The sequence below is a fragment of the Haliotis rufescens genome, unplaced genomic scaffold, assembly GCF_023055435.1.
Source record: "Haliotis rufescens isolate VD_foot unplaced genomic scaffold, xgHalRufe1.0.p SCAF_46, whole genome shotgun sequence".
NCBI lineage: Eukaryota > Metazoa > Mollusca > Gastropoda > Lepetellida > Haliotidae > Haliotis > Haliotis rufescens.
In genome coordinates this window covers 1,150,619-1,170,002 of record NW_025964179.1, presented here as the reverse complement: position 1 = coordinate 1,170,002, position 19,384 = coordinate 1,150,619, and the positions used below count along the sequence as shown (strand labels likewise).

Here is a 19,384-nt window from a genome sequence, read left to right as displayed (position 1 = left end):
TTTTCATGAACACTGTGGAACCATCTTCCAACATAGCTGTATGTTGAGTCTGATATGATTGACCTGATGCTGAAATGGAGTCCAATCAAATTACACTGTTCTTTCCTGACTGAACATGCTGAAACAAGCAGCAATGTCACCAGTCTTCTACTTGTTGACTGCTGTCTCATATACAACATTGTACATCTTGCAGATGAGATACTTCATGATTTTCATGTATATATCTGTGTTGAACTCGTGAGAAGAGACCTTTGGATTGGTAGTTAGTTTCTTTGTTTCTTTGTTGTTTAACGCCGCACTCAGCAATATTCCAGCTACATGATGGGGACTGTAAATAATGGAGTCTGGACCAGACAATCCACAGATTGACATTACGAGCATCGATCTACGCAGTTGGGATACGATGACATGCATCAACCAAGTCAGCGAGCCTAACCACCCGATCTCGTTAGTCACCTCTTATGACAAGCATAGTCGCCTTTTACGGCAAGAATGGGTTGCTGAAGACCTATTCTACCCCGGATCTTCAGGGGTTGGACTGGTAGTTGACTTCAAGTTCATGAGTGAGAGAAAGTCTGTGCCAGCTAAGTGATAAAAGACGCCACTTCCAAAACTAAGATGTGATGGTGAATGGATCGAGGGAAAATACCATGACAGATTGGGGGTGATGATACACTGGGTAATCTTGGGTGGGACTGGGACTTCATGTGCTGGGAAGAACTGGTCTGTTGAAATCCCTCACTTGAGACTCACACCCTCCTGATCATGAAAAGACTGTATCAGTGTCAGGACCCTCGGTGCTGCGACTCACAGTGTTATGACCAGATGTTGTTGCCCCTTGATGACCCGTATGATCCTCCGGTGGCGTAGGGTGCCGATGCTCTTGATGGAGCTTCTTTAACATCGGCTAACACATCCCCAGTGGCAGCAGCTTGGAGGAAGGGCTCACTGTTGTAGACATATGCAGACTCCGGGCGACTGTACGCAGCCTAGTGGAAGCAAATAAACATTATCAACAAAACAGTTTCCTCGGTTCAACCAGTAATTCGTTCGTTCGTTCGTTCGTTCGTTTGTTGTTAAACGCCGCTGTCAGCAATATTCAAGCTATATGACGACGGTCTGTAAATAATTGAGTCTGGACCAGACAATCACTTCAACGAGTAAATCACATGAACTAATGAATATATTTTTTAAAAATTTTGAAATGATGTTTATTGGAAAGAAACACCTGTTTCCATTTAAATTCCACAAATATTGCATCCTATTTTGTTTATATCTTAACTTTATAAGTTATGTTTCTGGTGAAGGTTCTGGTGCATCACTTTAGTCATTTCAGAGACAAGTGAGACAGTCAGCGTAAAGAGTGAGTGAGTATGGTTTTACGCCACTTTTAGCAATATTCCAGAAATATCACGGCGGGGGACACCAGAAATGAGCTTCACACATTGTACCCATGTGGAACCAGGGCCTTCAGCGTGACGAGCGAACACTATAACAACTAGGCTACCTGACCGGCCTTCAGTGTAAAGAAGAAAACCAACAGCCCAATTAAGGTCACTTTGACCTTTTGACCTGGTGAGATTAGTCTTCTGAAGTCTCCACTACCTACCATACGGATGCCTCTTCCAGTTATCTTTCTCTGTTGAATTGCTTTGGCATTTTCAATCTGAAATTACAGACAACATACACAACTTGAAAATGGCATAGTGTATATTTATATCTATTTATCAAGTAAACAAGTCATCAGGAGATCTCCCCATTCTGGTGCATATTGGAAATGGAGTTTGGCTATTTATACCCCACTATCGGATACGATCAGTACAGTGATGTTCAGTATTTTTCAACATCCCAAATCATCAAAAGGTACCAGTTTACCACTAGACTAATCTGTATAGCAAGTTTCATCAAGAAATATTCAACGGTTTTGGCGCCAGTTCATCAGTAGACTGAGCAAGTTTCATCTTAAAAACTTCAATGGTTTTGGAGTTCTACTCCAGAAATGAGCACTACCCTCATTTTCAGTACATGTCCAACTTGTCATCAAAATAAAAAAAAAATCCCAAATTATCAAAAGGCCCTTATTCACCACTTGACTGATCTGAGCAAGTTTGATCATGAATAATTATTATTCAATGGTTTTGGAGTTCTGCTCCGGCAATGAGCACTTCCCTCATTTTCAGTGTAAGTCCACCTTGTCATCATGAAAAGATTACAAAAAAAATAATTAAAAAATCCCAAATTATTAAAAGGCTAGAGTTCACCACTAGACTGACCTGTATAGCAAGTTTCATTATGAAAAAAATCAATTGTTCGGCTCTTGAAACAGAAAATAGATGTCTGACGGACGGACGGAAGGACAACATGCTGATCACTTTATCCCCCGTTTCTTCAAAACGGGGGGATAACAAATGCAGAGAAATAAGTGATGTGAATGTTTATTTTTAAATCCAATAGCAATATTCCAACCATATCTGGGGGCACGGGTGGCCCAGTCGTCTAAGACTTGGCGATTCGCTGTGCAGAGTTGCGTTCCTTGGGCACGCCAGAAACCTATGATTATGGGTTCGAATCTCTGAATCAGCCCCGATTATGTTTCTAGGTTTGTCAGCTCATGGGTTTCATCGAAGTGGTAAACGTCTGAGATGTGAATCACTTTAGGCTTTCCTCCCACTTTAAGCTGACACGCCGCGATATAACTGAAATACTGTTAAAAGCGACGTTAAACTAAACCAGTCTTGGACTGGGAAACTAGTGGTTGATAGCACAAGCACTGATCCTCATCATCAGGGTTGGATGACACACAACGACACACTGCAGCCAGCTCCATTAGTCATCTCCAGGGTAGACACATGGCACCAGAAATCAGTCAGAAACCACCCCCACCCCCAATCCAAGGACAGCTCTAATGATATGTCATGATATTCCAATAACTGCAATAACTGACCCACAAGATACCGTGAAGTCTTGTTAAACCAGACTCCACTATTAACTCCATAGAACATAACTTCAAAGTCTAACATCTCTGTCTATGGATAACTTTGACAGTCAGACTATAATATCCACAAAAACAAGGACAACACACAGTTTTCTTTTCTACATTCAGTCTCTATCTCTCAACACGTATTCAAGACAATATCAGTTTGTGCATCCATGTTCTTCACAAGGCAAGGGAGTTAACTGACTATAAAAATCCAGTTTCCACCCTTGCTGAAGTAGGCTGGAGTTATATTTTGGCTGGACTAACAAGTCTATGCATAGTCCAATCAAATTTGTGTAATGAACTAGACATCTGGTTCGTAAACAACATAGATTTTAAGGTGCAGATTTCACTTGACTGAAGGATTTGCACAGCATGGGCGTCGACAGATATTTGGCAAATCTTTTCATGTTTTTAATCAAGATGTTCAAATAATTTGATGCACTTCGCGAAGTAAGACCCATTTCATTACAATAGAGATCTTGCTTATCAATCAGATCATCTTGATTGGGCACTGCCATTTGTTTGAAGCCAATGCAGGTGATAGGTGGAATCTGGCTGGTCAGTAGGAGGGACATAGAAGGGACATGCTGTATTTGACGTAATAAGCGCCTAGGGCGCTCTCAAAAAATTAGAAATAGGGGGCTCTTATTAGAATATTATTTCGGTGGAAAAAACAGAGTTGAAAGATAAATTTTGTGGTTTATGCTGACAGACTGAAATGTTTATATGCGACAGATATATTTTTCCAGAATTAAATTGCCCATAATTAAGAATGCATATAACACACGAGTGCGTATCATACGCGAATAAATAAGTCTTGTGTACATTGATCAATCGGAAGGGGTGCTAAATGGGATTGTTCACCAGCCAATATATTAGCAAATATCGCTGTGGGCGCTTATTAGAGCGGGGGGCTTATTACGTCGAATACGGTAACTCGTATTAGTCATTAGTGGTGCTACGATCGAGCCACGAAGTTCGAGCCTAGTTCGGCAAGCTATATTGCTTCCATGACCTGCTTACCTTCTTGATAATTCCCTTGTCAATCAGTTCATATTTTGGTGTTCTTTCCAAACCCATGGCAGCAAAATGGGGCCAAACTTTGTCTGAAGCTGAGGCAAAATCCTTTGGTGTTCTGAAAATTTAACATTCACAGAATCTTACACTGATTTTTCTTTGATTCTAGATTTGGAAAGTGCATGGCAATGGCATTATTCTAAAAAATATGAATATTTGCATCTTAAAATTTGATGAGACATTTTTGTTATCCACTACTTTGTCACAGGCCTGCTTGGCAACGTTACAGGGATCTATACCCAAATATCACTATTATAGTAAAATAAAGAAGTTGTTATCCAAAAGAAATTGACTACTTTCTCATCTGTCAGCTTCTAAGAAATGAGTGTCTACAACACACCCCCTGAGTGGCTCCAACACAACCCATGAGTGGCTCCAACACACCCCATGTGTGGCTCCAACACACCCCATGATTGGCTCCAACACACCCCATGAGTGGCTCCAACACAACCCATGAGTGGCTCCAACACACCCCATGAGTGGCTCCAGCACAACCCATGAGTGGCTCCAACACAACCCATGAGTGGCTCCAACACACCCCATGAGTGGCTCCAACACAACCCATGAGTGGCTCCAACACACCCCATGAGTGGCTCCAACACACCCCATGAGTGGCTCCAACACACCCCATGTGTGGCTCCAACACACCCCATGAGTGGCTCCAACACACCCCATGAGTGGCTCCAACACACCCCATGCATGGCTCCAACACACCCCATGAGTGGCTCCAACACACCCCATGAGTGGCTCCATGTGTGGCTCCAACACACCCCATGAGTGGCTCCAACACAACCCATGAGTGGCTCCAACACAACCCATGAGTGGCTCCAACACACCCCATGTGTGGCTCCAACACAACCCATGTGTGGCTCCAACACAACCCATGAGTGGCTCCAACACACCCCATGATTGGCTCCAACACACCCCATGAGTGGCTCCAACACACCCCATGTGTGGCTCCAACACACCCCATGCATGGCTCCAACACACCCCATGAGTGGCTCCAACACAACCCATGTGTGGCTCCAACACACCCCATGAGTGGCTCCAACACACCCCATGATTGGCTCCAACACAACCCATGCATGGCTCCAACACAACCCATGCATGGCTCCAACACAACCCATGAGTGGCTCCAACACACCCCATGTGTGGCTCCAACACACCCCATGCATGGCTCCAACACACCCAATGAGTGGCTCCAACACACCCCATGAGTGGCTCCAACACAACCCATGAGTGGCTCCAACACACCCCATGCATGGCTCCAACACACCCCATGAGAGTCTCCCGCCATGATATTGCTGGGATGTTGCTAAAAGCGGCATTAAAACCCAACTCAGGGTTAGAAACTAACAGTTTTTGTCCACTAGTCCTGAAAATGATAACATACAGCAAAACCCTTAAAATGGGCCAATTTCTACTAGTCCTTAGAATACCTTTACTATTGGGTAGTTTGGTAAGGACTACAGGACTAGTGCCAGTTTCTAACGCTGCAACTGACTCATTCACTCGTGAACATGATCAGTCTTTTATAAGCCTAAGTAAGTCATGTACACACCGTCCCTCTGCATCGGGTAACTCTGGCTGGGAATTGTTGTCTAGCAGTAGCATCACCACCTGAAAGCAAGCATGTTAGAGGTCAGGTCAGTGTAACGATACATTGTCTATCTCACCTATAGAATTATCAAAAAGCAAGCATGACAGGGGTCAGGTCAGCATAAATCTCACCTGTAGAATTATAAACATACCATATATCACTGTGTATAAGGCGACCCCACGTATAAGACGACCCCCCTGTACACGCCTTCAAAATCGACCCAAAATCCTATACTCCGTGTATAAAGCGACCTGGAAAGAAGCACATCACAAGTGCGCACACAAACCTTATATTTGCAATAAAAATATGTTTATCTTGCGTTGTTTTTTCTACGATGATTGGTTGCGTACTCCAGTACACGTCACCATTTTGTGTCTACACGGTATGACACCAAATTGGTGCCCGTAAAATAAAATTACTTTATGAAGTAATAACATAAGAGACAATGGTGAGTAATTTAATCGCCAATTAACTATGTTGTAACTAACTAGACTTATGTTTGCTTCACATTCAGCGTGTTTATTCCACAATCACTTATACACACCGTCTCCAACAGTTGTTAATACGTATGTTAATTGTTTAACAGACAATGAAAGTTAAAACAAAAGTACACATGAATCCACTTGAGAAGCTCACCGGGCCATGTTCCTGGAAGGCTGCAGCGTGGAGGGGCGTCCATAGCGTGTCCTTGTTCTGATAATTTGGATCTGAAACCAAATATTTCATAATGGCTGTGATGTAACAAAAACGTTTATTGAAGGATGAGGCTGAGAGGGACGGAGCCATGAAAATCAAGCAGTTTATTCTTCTGACTGCTCTATCTTGGATGGAGTAAAAACATGAACAAATTAAATAGTAACCATGGTAACTGTTGACTTTGAGAATGGCAGTTAAACTTTTTGTTTTACAAGAATTAATATTTATTTGCTCCCAATTAAATGAAGATCCAAAACAGTTTGAAGTAAAATGAATTGAAAATAATTTGAGCTATACAAATATTTCTCTTTCATTTTAATCTATTGATGATAATCCGTAAAAAACTAGAAAAGTGTGATCTTAATGGCACACAGTACATTCATCCCATGAAGACTTTGGGTTTCAACTGGCCTTCACCAAGAGGCGACTAACGTGATGGGGTGGTCAGACTCGCTGACTTGGTTGATGCATGTCATCGTATCCCAATTGCGTAAATCAATGCAAAGATGTCAATCACTGGATTGTATGTATATTTACAGTCCATCATCATATTGCTAGAACATTGCTGAGTGCAGCGTTACACAAGAAAAAAACAACAAAACAGTATATTCAGTACTTGCAGAAATTCAAGTACAAAAATCACTTCGGCCACAATTCAAGGAGTATTCATGCAGTATGAAGAAATAAAACAAGACAATATTACCTGTTCCCTTGTCCAGCAGATTCCTGACAATGTCCTTGATTCCCCAGAAACATGCTGAAACAGAAGGGACATGATGCAGAGATGATGGACATGTCAACAGTTTGAAGCATAATTTTTTTTTTCAAGAATTTTCCGGAACAATTTATTTTTTGCGATATAATCGCAGGCCTCCTGTCCAGAATATGAAATGGTGGGTCCCTTTCTTCATTGTAGTGTCAAAGGGATTTTCTACCAATAAATCCTTTATTCATGTTACACATTCAGTCAAGATGTTCTACCAGTAGTTAATGCACTGGTGTCATGTACATAAAGGGAGTTTCATTGTGATGTAACCTTAGGTGTCGGGTACTTTACCCTTCTTCCTTGGTCACTTGTTCCTGATCAACCACTCCTTAGTTCTGAGGATGATGTAGCTCTCTCTCTCAAAATCACAAGTCAGCTGGTTTGCTCAAGTCCATTTATTGGTGATGGTAGTTATTGTAAATATACTCACAAGGTCTTCAGTTGTTTTCTTGTTGCCTGTATTACTTAAATACAACACATTCCTAAGGTTGTATTGAAGAGCCTGATAGCTTTTCTGATGAAAGTTTAACTCTACTACTTTTCTGACCCGGAATTCCAATCTACAGAGAGGACTTCCCTGTTCAGCCGTGAGCTTCCGAATCCACGCACCACGACCGGACAACTCACTAAATACTATTGATGATAATTTTAGCTCCTCCCACCGAAATAATATTTGACATCATGTGACATGAGACCTAACGCTCACCTCCATATGAACCCCAATTTCCGTTCCAATCAGTTTTTCTTTCAAGCTCTTTTTAACCAAATCTTCAGCTAATTTCCTAACTCATTGGTCAACTGAACATACCCACAACTCAAACAATCCTAAGATGAAAACCCATTTCCCTGTGAGATCTGGATTCGACAACGAATCCCCCCAAACAATCATTTCCAATTCCAGCAATCTTGGTAATTTCCGCCAATAGCCATTTTTATTTCCAAGAAAAGCAAAATCGATAACCTGTTGGTGGTTCCCTCACCCTGTACAGTCACCTCTCTCATATCCATCTGTATCCATTCACCCGAAGCCTAACAGAATTTAATTAACCAGGTTTTTAGCTAATATTAAAACCCCTTTTTCCAAAATACCCTGGTTATAGTGACATAGTCACTTGTTTCTGGAGGTCCTAGAGTCTTTGGTTTTGAGACAAGAACACCTGATTTTCATTCTTGATTTCCTGCTTCCAAATGAAGACACTGGCTCGTGTATCTGTCGTGATCTCCCTACATTTGTGCTGGTGGCATGAAATATTGACAATACCTGGATGGTGACCAATGCTATGGTGCAACAAGCTGTGGAGCTACAACAGTTTTTGGTATCGATAAAGTTGTACGTTTTCTCAACTTACCAACTTCTAGAATGCCAAACAAACAGATAGTGCAACTTGAGGGGAAAAGAAGAAAGTTTTGGGAGGAGTCAGATTAAGGTCGTTTGGAATATATGTCCTGTCACTGTTTCATGACATCCAAACTGTTTCTTGAGAGATGTGGGGGGCCCAGTCGTCTAAGGCGCTGCGATTCGTTGTGCAGAGTTGCCTCCCTTGGGCACGCCAGAAACCTATGATTGTTGGTTCGAATCCTGGTTCGCCCCGATTATGTTTCTAGGTTTGTCAGCACCATACCCGTGCTCATGGGTTTCACCGAAGTGGTAAACGTCTGAGACCTGCATCACTTTGGGCTTTCCTCCCACATTTAGCTGACACGCCGTGATATAACTGGAATACTGTTAAAAGCGGCATTAAACCCAACTCACTCACTCACTCACTCTTGAGAGATGGAGCCAACCAATTCCTTTTACTTCTCCAGATATGGAGCCAAACTATACTGTATTGTTATTGACAAAATTTGTATTATCAGCCATTCCGGAACAAATGATTACAGGTACTTTAAAAGTTTTGAATCACTGTTTCAACCATTTGTTGACCATGTTGACTGACCATTGGTGTGTCGGGACCACGGAACATCCATGACCCCGCATAACATCACATGATCCTGCATCACATCACATGACCCTGCATCACGTCACATGACCCTGCTTTCTCCTCACAGAACTAAACCATGGAGCCAGCTGACTAAAGCAGTTCCGTTACCCTCCCTCTGATGGAGATCCGGGGTAGAACAGGTCTTCAGCAACCCATGCTTGCCATTAAAGGCAACTATGCTTGTTGTAAGAGGCGACTAACGGGATCGGGTGGTCAGGCTCGCTGACTTGGTTGGTGCATGTCATCGTATCCTAATTATGTGGATAGATGCTCATGATGTCAATCACTGGATTGTCTGGATTATTTACAGAACACCGTCATACAGCTGGAATATTGCTGAGTGTGGCGTTAAACAAATACTGTAAATCGTGAAATTAATTCGTCTCCAACAGAATGCGAACACTGGCCCCTGGCCAAAAATGCGACTCAATATGAATGCGACACCCCCCCTCTCAAGCATCAGTGGATATGTTATCTAAATAAAATGTCCTCTGTCAGGACATGCATGCGTGCTGGCTAGTGTTGGCCTTTGACTCAGTCTCAAAGAACAAAAACACCGTGTTGCGTGGGTGGCGTCTGTCTGGACTTGCAGGTGTGATCAGTGATGACGTAAGTGAGCAGAACTCTTGTCTTGACCCCAGCAGTGACAATTCACAGGATGTAATTAGTGTCTGAATGACATTGTTTATATACTTGTTACAAGTGCTGCTCAATAAACAGTGATGTGGAATACATAGTTGTTTGTTTCCAGCGTATGTCTACGTTGGTATTTCTGCTATTCAAAATGTCTTATTATTGATATAAATGCGATGTTTAATAATGCGGGCCAAGACCACTCGCATTTTTCGCATTTAATTCACGCTCGCGTTAATTTCAAGATTTACAGTAAACAAAACAAAACAAAAAAAACAAAACAAAACAAAACAAAACAAAACAAAACAAAACAAAACAAAACAAAACAAAACAAAACAAAACAAAACAAAACAAACAAACAAACAAACACTGATGGAACTCACCAATGTATAACTGACTTTGAGTGGCTTCAGGCCCAGAACCCTCTATCTTGATATTTTCTGTCAAAAACTGCTGCACCAACTGTGGAAAAAACAAATTGAAGCCTCAGATGTTTGTAATGAAACAGAGCGGAGAAATGTCACTGTTTTTTAACTGTTCCTCACCACCTTATCACAAGTCAGTCTAGTTTGGATCAAATTAACTGTCATAATAATTCAAACAAAACTGTTTAATGAAAGCCACAATTTTTAATGCATTTTGATGAAGCTAGAATTCTACTGTTTTAAATACGTTATTGTTAAAACAAATGGTAAAAAACAAAAATCTCCTAATACAAAAAAGCAAGTCCACAAAAGCCCTAATCTACTTCTACATTATTGTAACAGACCTACATTACAACACTCACAAACAACCAGGTATGTTTGAAATTAAAATAACGACTAAACAATTACTGTTAACTCACCTACAAAGTGGGTTTGGAAATAATCAATATATTTGACCAGTGAGTCACTAGCAGTTTCACAATGTGTAACTTATTGGAAAAAAACGGTGTCTGGCTGTTAACAATGAGTGAGTGAGTATGGTTTTACACCGCTTTTAGTTTTAGCAATATTCCAGCAATATCATGGCGGAGGACACAAGAAATGGGCTTCACACATTGTACCCATGTGGGGAATCGAACCCTGGTCTTCGGTGTGACAAGCGAACACTTTAACCACTAGGCTATCCCACAACCCCCTGATAACAATGAGGGGGCACGGGTGGCCCAGTCGTCTAAGGCGCCGCGATTCGCTGTGCAGAGCTGCGTCCCTTGGGTACGCCAGAAACCTATGATTGTGGGTTCGAACCTCGGTTCGCCCCGATTATGTTTCTAGGTTTGTCAGCACCATAACCGTGCTCGTGGGTTTCACCGAAGTGGTAAACGTCTGAGACCTGCATCACTTCGGGCTTTCCTCCCACATTAAGCTGACACGCCGCGATATAACTGGAATACTGTAAAAGCGGCGTTAAACCCAACTCACTCACTCACTCACACTGTTAACAATGATGACTGGTATGGATCACGGGTTAAATATACCACAGCGGCAACACACAAGATCATTTAAAACTGATACGAAGTAAGCCTAGAAAATACAATATTTCTACACAAAAACACAATGCTAAAGTTCACAGGACAGGACAGCCACAGACTAACGACGGTGGTGAATTAGATTGTGTGCTATCTTCAAATTCATCATTGTCAAGAAAGCTGGTACTGTGTAGTGTTAATTGTCACATCCACCCCATCACAAATAACACAGAGTAAGGATTGCTCCTGTCTGTATTTAATTTCATAGCATTTTTTTTCAGATAGATCCAGATAAAAATACCTAACTGAAAACAAGGGAGTTAGAGTGCTGTTGCGTGAGGTGCACTTGTTGCGACACACACTTCACCATAGACATGAAAAAGACGTAGTTTGGAATCAATCTCATTTAAATCAGATCTTAGTTCTCGCTACCACAAAACAAAGATCTGAGGACATCCCATTACGGGTAACGTCAGAACGACCTTTCATCCGACCAATCAGAGCATCGCTTACCAGATTATGAAAGTGACAGTCGGAATGTGATTTCTTATCATGTAGCCTCGAAAACTTTAACTCCGATCGATAGTTACGGGTTTAACGGCTGAATCCATACAATCTAGACCATCTATTAGCCATTCCAGAATGTTCTTTTGTTCAGGTTTCAAATTTGTAATCGAGAACTTGTCAAAATATGTTTCGAAGCGTAGTCGCCAATTTGAAATTAGTGCCGTAAAGCAGGAGAAAGCTGCCTTCTAATTGGTCATTCCATTGGTTGGTCAAAGTTTGTGCAAGGTCGGTCTGACATGACCCGTAATGGGATGTCCTCAGATCTTTGTTTAGCGGTAGCGAGAACTAAGATCTGATTTTAATGAGACTGAGTTTGGAATAAAAGTATAATTACTCTTATTGAGCCTTTGAACATATTTCAATCACATATGGATAAAAAGGAACCATCACCATTTCTATATGTGTTTCAGGTTTCAGATCAGTTCATATTCTAAGACATTGACTGGTTGCCATCCAAAATGTCCTCTGTTTATTGAAATTTGGTAATGAGATTGAAGAATGTCCTATAAAAAGTTTATAATATTATGAAACTGTTCTTATACTATTTGTCCCCAACAAAATTGCTGTTGTTAGTGGGATATTCTTGAGCAAAGAAATAAGAATGTTCCAGTTGATTCCCCTCAATGTCAATGTCGAGTGCAGGACACAACACAACCAGTGCACAACAAGTACTGGTCTTACAGATATAGATCTAGGGTCTATGGCCATTTTGAACAAGCAGTCCCTATCAACAGTATCTCCTTGTTGTCACTGGTCATGTGGGTGGTACACTGGGGTCACTGGTCATGTGGGTGGTACATTGGGGTCACTGGTCATCTGGGTGGTACACTGGGGTCACTGGTCATCTGGGTGGTACATTGGGGTCACTGGTCATGTGGGTGGTACATTGGGGTCACTGGTCATGTGGGTGGTATATTGGGGTCACTGGTCATGTGGGTGGTACATTGGGGTCACTGGTCATGTAGGTGGTACATTGGGGTCACTGGTCATGTAGGTGGTACATTGGGGTCACTGGTCATGTGGGTGGTACATTGGGGTCACTGGTCATGTAGGTGGTACATTGGGGTCACTGGTCATCTGGGTGGGACATTGGGGTCACTGGTCATCTGGGTGGGACATTGGGGTCACTGGTCATGTAGGTGGTACATTGGGGTCACTGGTCATCTGGATGGTACATTGGGGTCACTGGTCATGTGGGTGGGACATTGGGGTCACTGGTCATCTGGGTGGTATATTGGGGTCACTGGTCATGTGGGTGGTACATTGGGGTCACTGGTCATCTGGGTGGTACATTGGGGTCACTGGTCATGTGGGTGGTACATTGGGGTCACTGGTCATCTGGGTGGTACATTGGGGTCACTGGTCATCTGGGTGGTACATTGGGGTCACTGGTCATCTGGGTGGTACATTAGGGTCACTGGTCATCTGGGTGGTAAATTGGGGTCACTGGTCATGTGGGTGGTACATTGGGGTCACTGCATGGTTATGTGGGTGGTACATTGGGGTCACTGGTCATCTGTGTGGTACATTGGGGTCACTGGTCATCTGGGTGGTACATTGGGGTCACTGGTCATCTGGGTGGTACATTGGGGTCACTGGTCATCTGGGTGGTACACTCGGTGGTAAATTGGGGTCACTGGTCATGTAGGTGGTACATTGGGGTCACTTGTCATCTGGGTGGTACATTGGAGTCACTGTTCATCTGGGTGGTACATTGGGGTCATCTGGGTTGTACATTGGGGTCACTGGTCATCTGGGTGGTACATTGGGGTCACTGGTCATCTGGGTGGTACATTGGGGTCATCTGGGTGGTACATTGGGGTCACTGGTCATCTGGGTGGTACATTGGGGTCACTGGTCATCTGGGTGGTACATTGGGGTCATCTGGGTGGTACATTGGGGTCACTGGTCACCTGGGTTGTACATTGGGGTCACTGGTCATCTGGGTGGTACATTGGGGTCACTGGTCATCTGGGTGGTACATTGGGGTCACTGGTCATCTTGGTGGTATATTGGGGTCACTGGTCATCTTGGTGGTATATTGGGGTCACTGGTCATGTGGGTGGTACATTGGGGTCACTGTTCATCTGGGTGGTACATTGGGGTCACTGGTCACCTGGGTGGTACTTTTGGGTCACTGGTCATCTGGGTGGTACATTGGGGTCACTGGTCATGTCACTGGTTATCTTAGTGGTGCATTGGGGTCACTGGTTACCTGGGTGGTTCATTGCAAACTTCTTTAGAAAGCACCTCCGGAAAAGCAAAATCTTGAGTTCTGTTTGAGATCGATTACCTTTTGTGTGAGACTGACAAGCAATATCATGGTCTTTTTTGATGTTGTTGCTGTTCAACACCACACATCAATATTCCAGCTATCTGACGGCAGTCTGTAAATACTTTTGTTTGTTTTGTTAATAGTTTGGTCCATCTATTAATATTGTGAGCAATGACCCACTATGTAGAGATACGAAGACACACAATCCACCAAGTTACTAAGTGTGACCATCCAATCCACCGAGTTGCCTCTATGACCAGCAGAGGTGGGTGGGGCACTATTGTTACCCCCCCGGGGGGTGATGAACAATAGCTGTGTACTAGGGCTGGGACGAGTCCAAATTTACTACCTGGGTACCCACCACTGTATTACCCGACCCTACCCAGGTACCCACTGTAGGTTTCAGGAGATTTGGAACATTTTTAGCATAGCCCTGGCAAAACGTATTTAGATACATGCATTAAACAATCTGGCCATTCATCAACCATATGACAAATCAGAAGGAATGAGTGCATATCCAGAAAGAAATTTGAGCATTAGTGACTTTATTGTAACCACAGAGTTTTAGATCATTTTTGTCATTAAACAATATATCACGTACCCAACCACGGGTCCGTGTAGTCCTGTGTGGGTACCTGGGTCCTACTTAGTATCCACCCGACCCGGATACCCGAGTTACCCGTCCAAGCCTTACTGTCTACTGTTGTCTACACTAGTGCTGGTTAATACAAAAAGCAGAATTGCCAGTGTACAACACTACAAACACTCGTCCTAACTACCAGTACCTTGATGGTTGCTTCTCCTGGTGTGAACAACTAGGACAGAAATGACCAATGGTAAGTATCTATCTATTCTACAGAATGATATTTAGATAGAATTCTGATCTATAAATACATTTTTTACTTTTAACAAGAGATAAACTTGGTGCTTGCCTTAGTTGAAATTAATCAAGTATATAAAAATGTAATGAAAGTTTGATAGATGTACATGGAACTTTACAGATATATAAAATGATACTGATGTATTTTGTAAAAACACATGCTCTACTCTGATTTCTGACTTTGGCAGAAAAAAATATGTGCTCAAAACACAACAACAAAGGTCTTAATACTTCAGTGTGAGAGTTTGAGTTTTCTGAAGCTGAGGAAAGTGATATTTTCACTGCAGATGATGCAGATGATCATGACACTCAAAATTTCACTGCAGTGAACATAACATTTGAAGAGTTACCTCCCCGTCAGTTATCTCCCTTTATTGTAAGTGTCTCAGGATCCTTACAATGATAGCCTGTTCGTGGAGTTCACTATACTGAGAGTGTAACAAAGGTCTCACCCACAGGGAAGAAGCTTGCACACAAACTGTTGACTTCCTATTTACGTTAGTTCCACAATTGGGGCACGGGTGGCCCAGTCGTCTAAGGCGCCGCGATTCGCTGTGCAGAGTTGCGTCCCTTGGGCACGCCAGAAACCTATGATTGTGGGATGGATCCCGGTTCGCCCCAATTATGTTTCTAAGTTTGTCAGCACCATACCCGTGCTCGTGGGTTTCACCGAAGTGGTAAACGTCTGAGACCTGCATCACTTCGGGCTTTCCTCCCACATTAAGCTGACACGCCGTGATATAACTGGAATACTGTTAAAAGCGGCGTTAAACCCAACTCACTCACTCACTAGTTCCACAATGACGGCAACGTAACAGCAGATGGTCATTTATGGGGTTAATATCTCTTCTTGCTGTTTGTTATTCTCTTGAAAATGTTTCATTATAAACTGTATATTTCTCATTTTACTTGTCCATTGAGGCTCTTTGTTTTGCAAAGTGCCATTTTTGTTACTTAACCAGCGTGTATTCTTTTGCTTCCAACAACTTTCTTGAGATTCTTATCCAAATGTATGAAAAAGAATTATATTGACATCAAATACTTTTTTGTTACTTTTGTTTATATTTTAAAGATTTTGCAAGTTCGGAACTACTTTTTAAGTAAGACTGACAAGGGGTGGTGAAATGTCCCTGCGTGTTAGGTAGGGAGAATTTATGTTTCAAGGTTTTATATTGTAATGAAATAATCTAATTTTGAACTAATTTAATTTTCAATTAACAACACAAAAAGTATATTATCTTGTGACAGTGGAAAGGAGATATTTTCACTTGTGGCTACGTCACTCATGGAAACTCATATCTCCTTTCTTCGTCACTCGATGAGGGAAACATGATGTTTCACTCGACACATGGAACATCCTTTACATCCTACCAAAAGAAAAAGACTAGTGTTCACTTTTTAGTTGAGTGCCCCAAATGACTCAGAGATGTATCAGCTCTTCAGCAATTTCTGGAGCCCCTGGGTACAGTAACAACTGTTTTTGTAAAAAAGAATTAGAATCTGAACAAAACAAACAAGTTGAGTACCCTGCCTCTTCATTTTTTTCAAGAAATTGTCTGGGAAATATCCGCACTGGCTTGCAACCAGGTGTTGCAGAGAACTGACAGCTTGTCATATTTTTGGATGACCCTCCACATGTCCCTGTACATTTTATTCATGACCCTCCCTCCCTGAAAAGACAAAATGCAAAAGCACTTCATATTTTATTAATCTTATTATATACTGTCCATTTTTTAATGACCCTCCCCAAATATGTATATTATTTTTACGCCCCCTTCCCTTGAGACCATCATATTTTTAGGTGACCCTCCCTTGATTCCCTCTCACACTTCTCTCGTCCCCACTCCCCTTCTCCCACAAAGTCAGAGTAAGCGGTACAGAAAATTTGGCCTACCTTTAGAGTACAGTACCACAAACTTTTCAAACACGTGACAATATCCCATGACGTAATTTGTAGTATTTTGTTGCCAGTCACACTGGCGAAACACTGCCCTGTGACGTCAGGGGTCATCGAGTGTGCGTAAGCTCCTCCCAGTGATCTATCATCTCTATACGCAATGTCATTGAATACGCCCAGCGATGTTGAGAGTTTTGAATATTTGTTTTCTAAATAGAGCCTTCAGCGGCACTTTTTATAGCAAGCGCTAGTTTATGAAAGCACTTATTTTCAATATATTTATTATTTCAATTTTTTTCTATAATTCAAGTGGCTAAAATGATTATAAATGGGAACTAATATACATATATTTTTTTTGGTTCATTAATTTTCATTATTATGCACAAGAATGCAGTTTATTGGGTAATATTATGTTGGTACTGAACACATCCAAATGTCGCGGGTGTTAGGGTAGGTTACCCCAAAGTCTATCCCTAGCCCTTGGATCCCTGTTACGATCAGTCACCCCTTTAGGATCATTAGGGTTAGGTACTTGTTTAGTGGCTATTATAGATGAAATGGTTTAGTGTCGAATATGTTGGCTACTGGAAACTGTCCTGGAATATCCACACAAGCCACTTTCACTGCTACATTTATTCATAACTGATTAAAAAAGCAAACTCACCCTTGTGCCGTGACTGCTTATGCCTCCCTTGTTCCTTACTATTATCCACATCATCCTTACAGTGTTCCCTACCACACTTTTCTGTCACCAAATTCATCCGACGAGTTATTTAATACCATGTCATTCATTCGTACTCGCGAGTTTGACGTCTGACAACTGGAGCTGTTTTCAGTTCTTGCCTTATCTGCTCATTCCTCACCACTCGGAATCTTGTATATTATGGAATGGGCCAAATGCCATCGGGATCACTTGTAAGTGTCCGTAGACTAAAGTCACGAGACACCATGCCTACCCGTAACCTTCGTAAATGTCCGTGACCTATACGACCCTATTTTTGTTCAGTTCCCATAAAGTCATAGGCATGACTAGGTAAATTTGCACTTAGTTTAACAGTGTGGACGTTGCTCAGTCGGTTAGCTGTCGGGCTAACAATCTGAAGGTCGCGAGTTCGCGTCTGACGGATTCTTGCAAAAACTTTGAGTCATATATATATGTGACCTACGGCAGAGATCGTCCTCAAGAGAAGTTGTGGTACTGTATTCTAAAGGTGCTCCAAATTTTAGTGTCTGAATATTGCAGAAATATTGTTGAGTAAATGGCGATAACTGGTCAGTGGATGTCAGATGTTGGATAGTAACCAATAGGCTACCCGACCGCCCTGGGTGCTAAAGGAAAAATCAATTAGGTCTAATGGCAATCTGATAATTCTATGCTTATAATCAGCAAGTTTCTAGGGATTAGAATAAAAAATTAGAATATACAATTGAAAATAATAATTGCTTGTGCACTTATCAGAGAGTTGATTCCTAGCTAAGATGGGTACAGAGTACCTTAGGTAGATTTGATCAGTATTTTGAAAAACGAAATATAAAAGCATACTACATCGTAACCACGCGAGACGAGGCAAAACCTATTTGCAGGACCTGATTGGTGCTATGGCTGTTGACTACATATCTCGGTAGTGATAACATAAACAAAAAAAATCTACAGCGCACCTGTCACTCTGCTAACTTTACAGCTAACGGTAGGCGGCAGGATATTTGGTGGCTGGCAACGACAAGCAAAGGCGCCCATCTCGATAACTCGGACGAGGTGTGTGTGTCGGTGAATAGGTAATGCTTCTAATGTTAATGACATGCATAACTCGACCCATGCTCTCCTCACCTTATCATCCCCTTGCTGTGCTATTGTTGACAAGTTCTCCAAGGGAATATTCGCCGATCTCAGGTGCGATTTGAGATCTCTAAGGACGCTGTAGTCATCCGCCATCTTTCTTTCGGTAAGGTATAAAACATGAAACAGCTGATAGGGTGGAAACAGAATCTTGCCCAATGCGTTTACGCGTTCTCATTTCAGAAGCCAATACGTATGCTGTCCCCGAACTAATATGTATTTTCAATGTGATCAATTATGACTTACTTGTTGCTACATTTGAAAATTAGGCTTATTAACTGTTAAGTGTTGGCTTCCATTTGTCAATTGCTAATCACGTATCAGCGCCAATTAACTGTTGGTAACATGATTACCCCACTCAGACACAGTATACTGACTCCGAGCCGACCAGTCCTTGTTTTAGCCCCTTAATGTCGAGCATCAGACAGGGTAACAACAAGTACAATCTGTTAACGTCTTTTGGTTTGACGCAGGCGAGGATCGAACCCTGGACCTCATAGACAGTCGACGCTCATAGGCAGTAGATCTAGAGACCCTCTTCTAACCCAGTAAGTTAAAAGGTATAGAGCCGTATTTATTTATTCTTGTATCTCGGATACTATACAAAGACTATATGTTCCCTGAAGTGGCTATTCTATGTCAATATCTGTGTTAAAACACACAGCAGGTTATCGCAAGTATCATTAATTCTATGGCATTTTAGATAATATTAAACAGTAATACGCTCTTCAAAAAAAGAAACGC

General features: G+C 42.0%; 1 protein-coding gene across 2 annotated transcripts; it reads right to left on the bottom strand.

Annotated features, from left to right (window-relative positions):
• Positions 1-412: 412 nt before the first annotated feature.
• On the bottom strand, positions 413-18,806 carry LOC124141582 (ankyrin repeat domain-containing protein 42-like). Of its 2 annotated transcripts, XM_046509593.2 has the most exons (9): positions 18,632-18,806; positions 14,812-14,841; positions 10,118-10,196; positions 7,057-7,110; positions 6,294-6,364; positions 5,619-5,677; positions 4,004-4,115; positions 1,610-1,666; positions 413-989 (listed from the first exon to the last, which is right to left on the bottom strand). In XM_046509593.2, the coding sequence occupies exons 1-9, from the start codon at positions 18,734-18,736 to the stop codon at positions 816-818; spliced, it is 741 nt and encodes a 246-aa protein (XP_046365549.2). In that variant the 5' UTR covers positions 18,737-18,806; the 3' UTR covers positions 413-815. The 2 variants fall into 2 exon arrangements, with proteins under 2 accessions (XP_046365549.2, XP_046365550.2); XM_046509594.2 differs by lacking the exon at positions 14,812-14,841 and having other exon boundaries at positions 18,632-18,795.
• Positions 18,807-19,384: the final 578 nt, after the last annotated feature.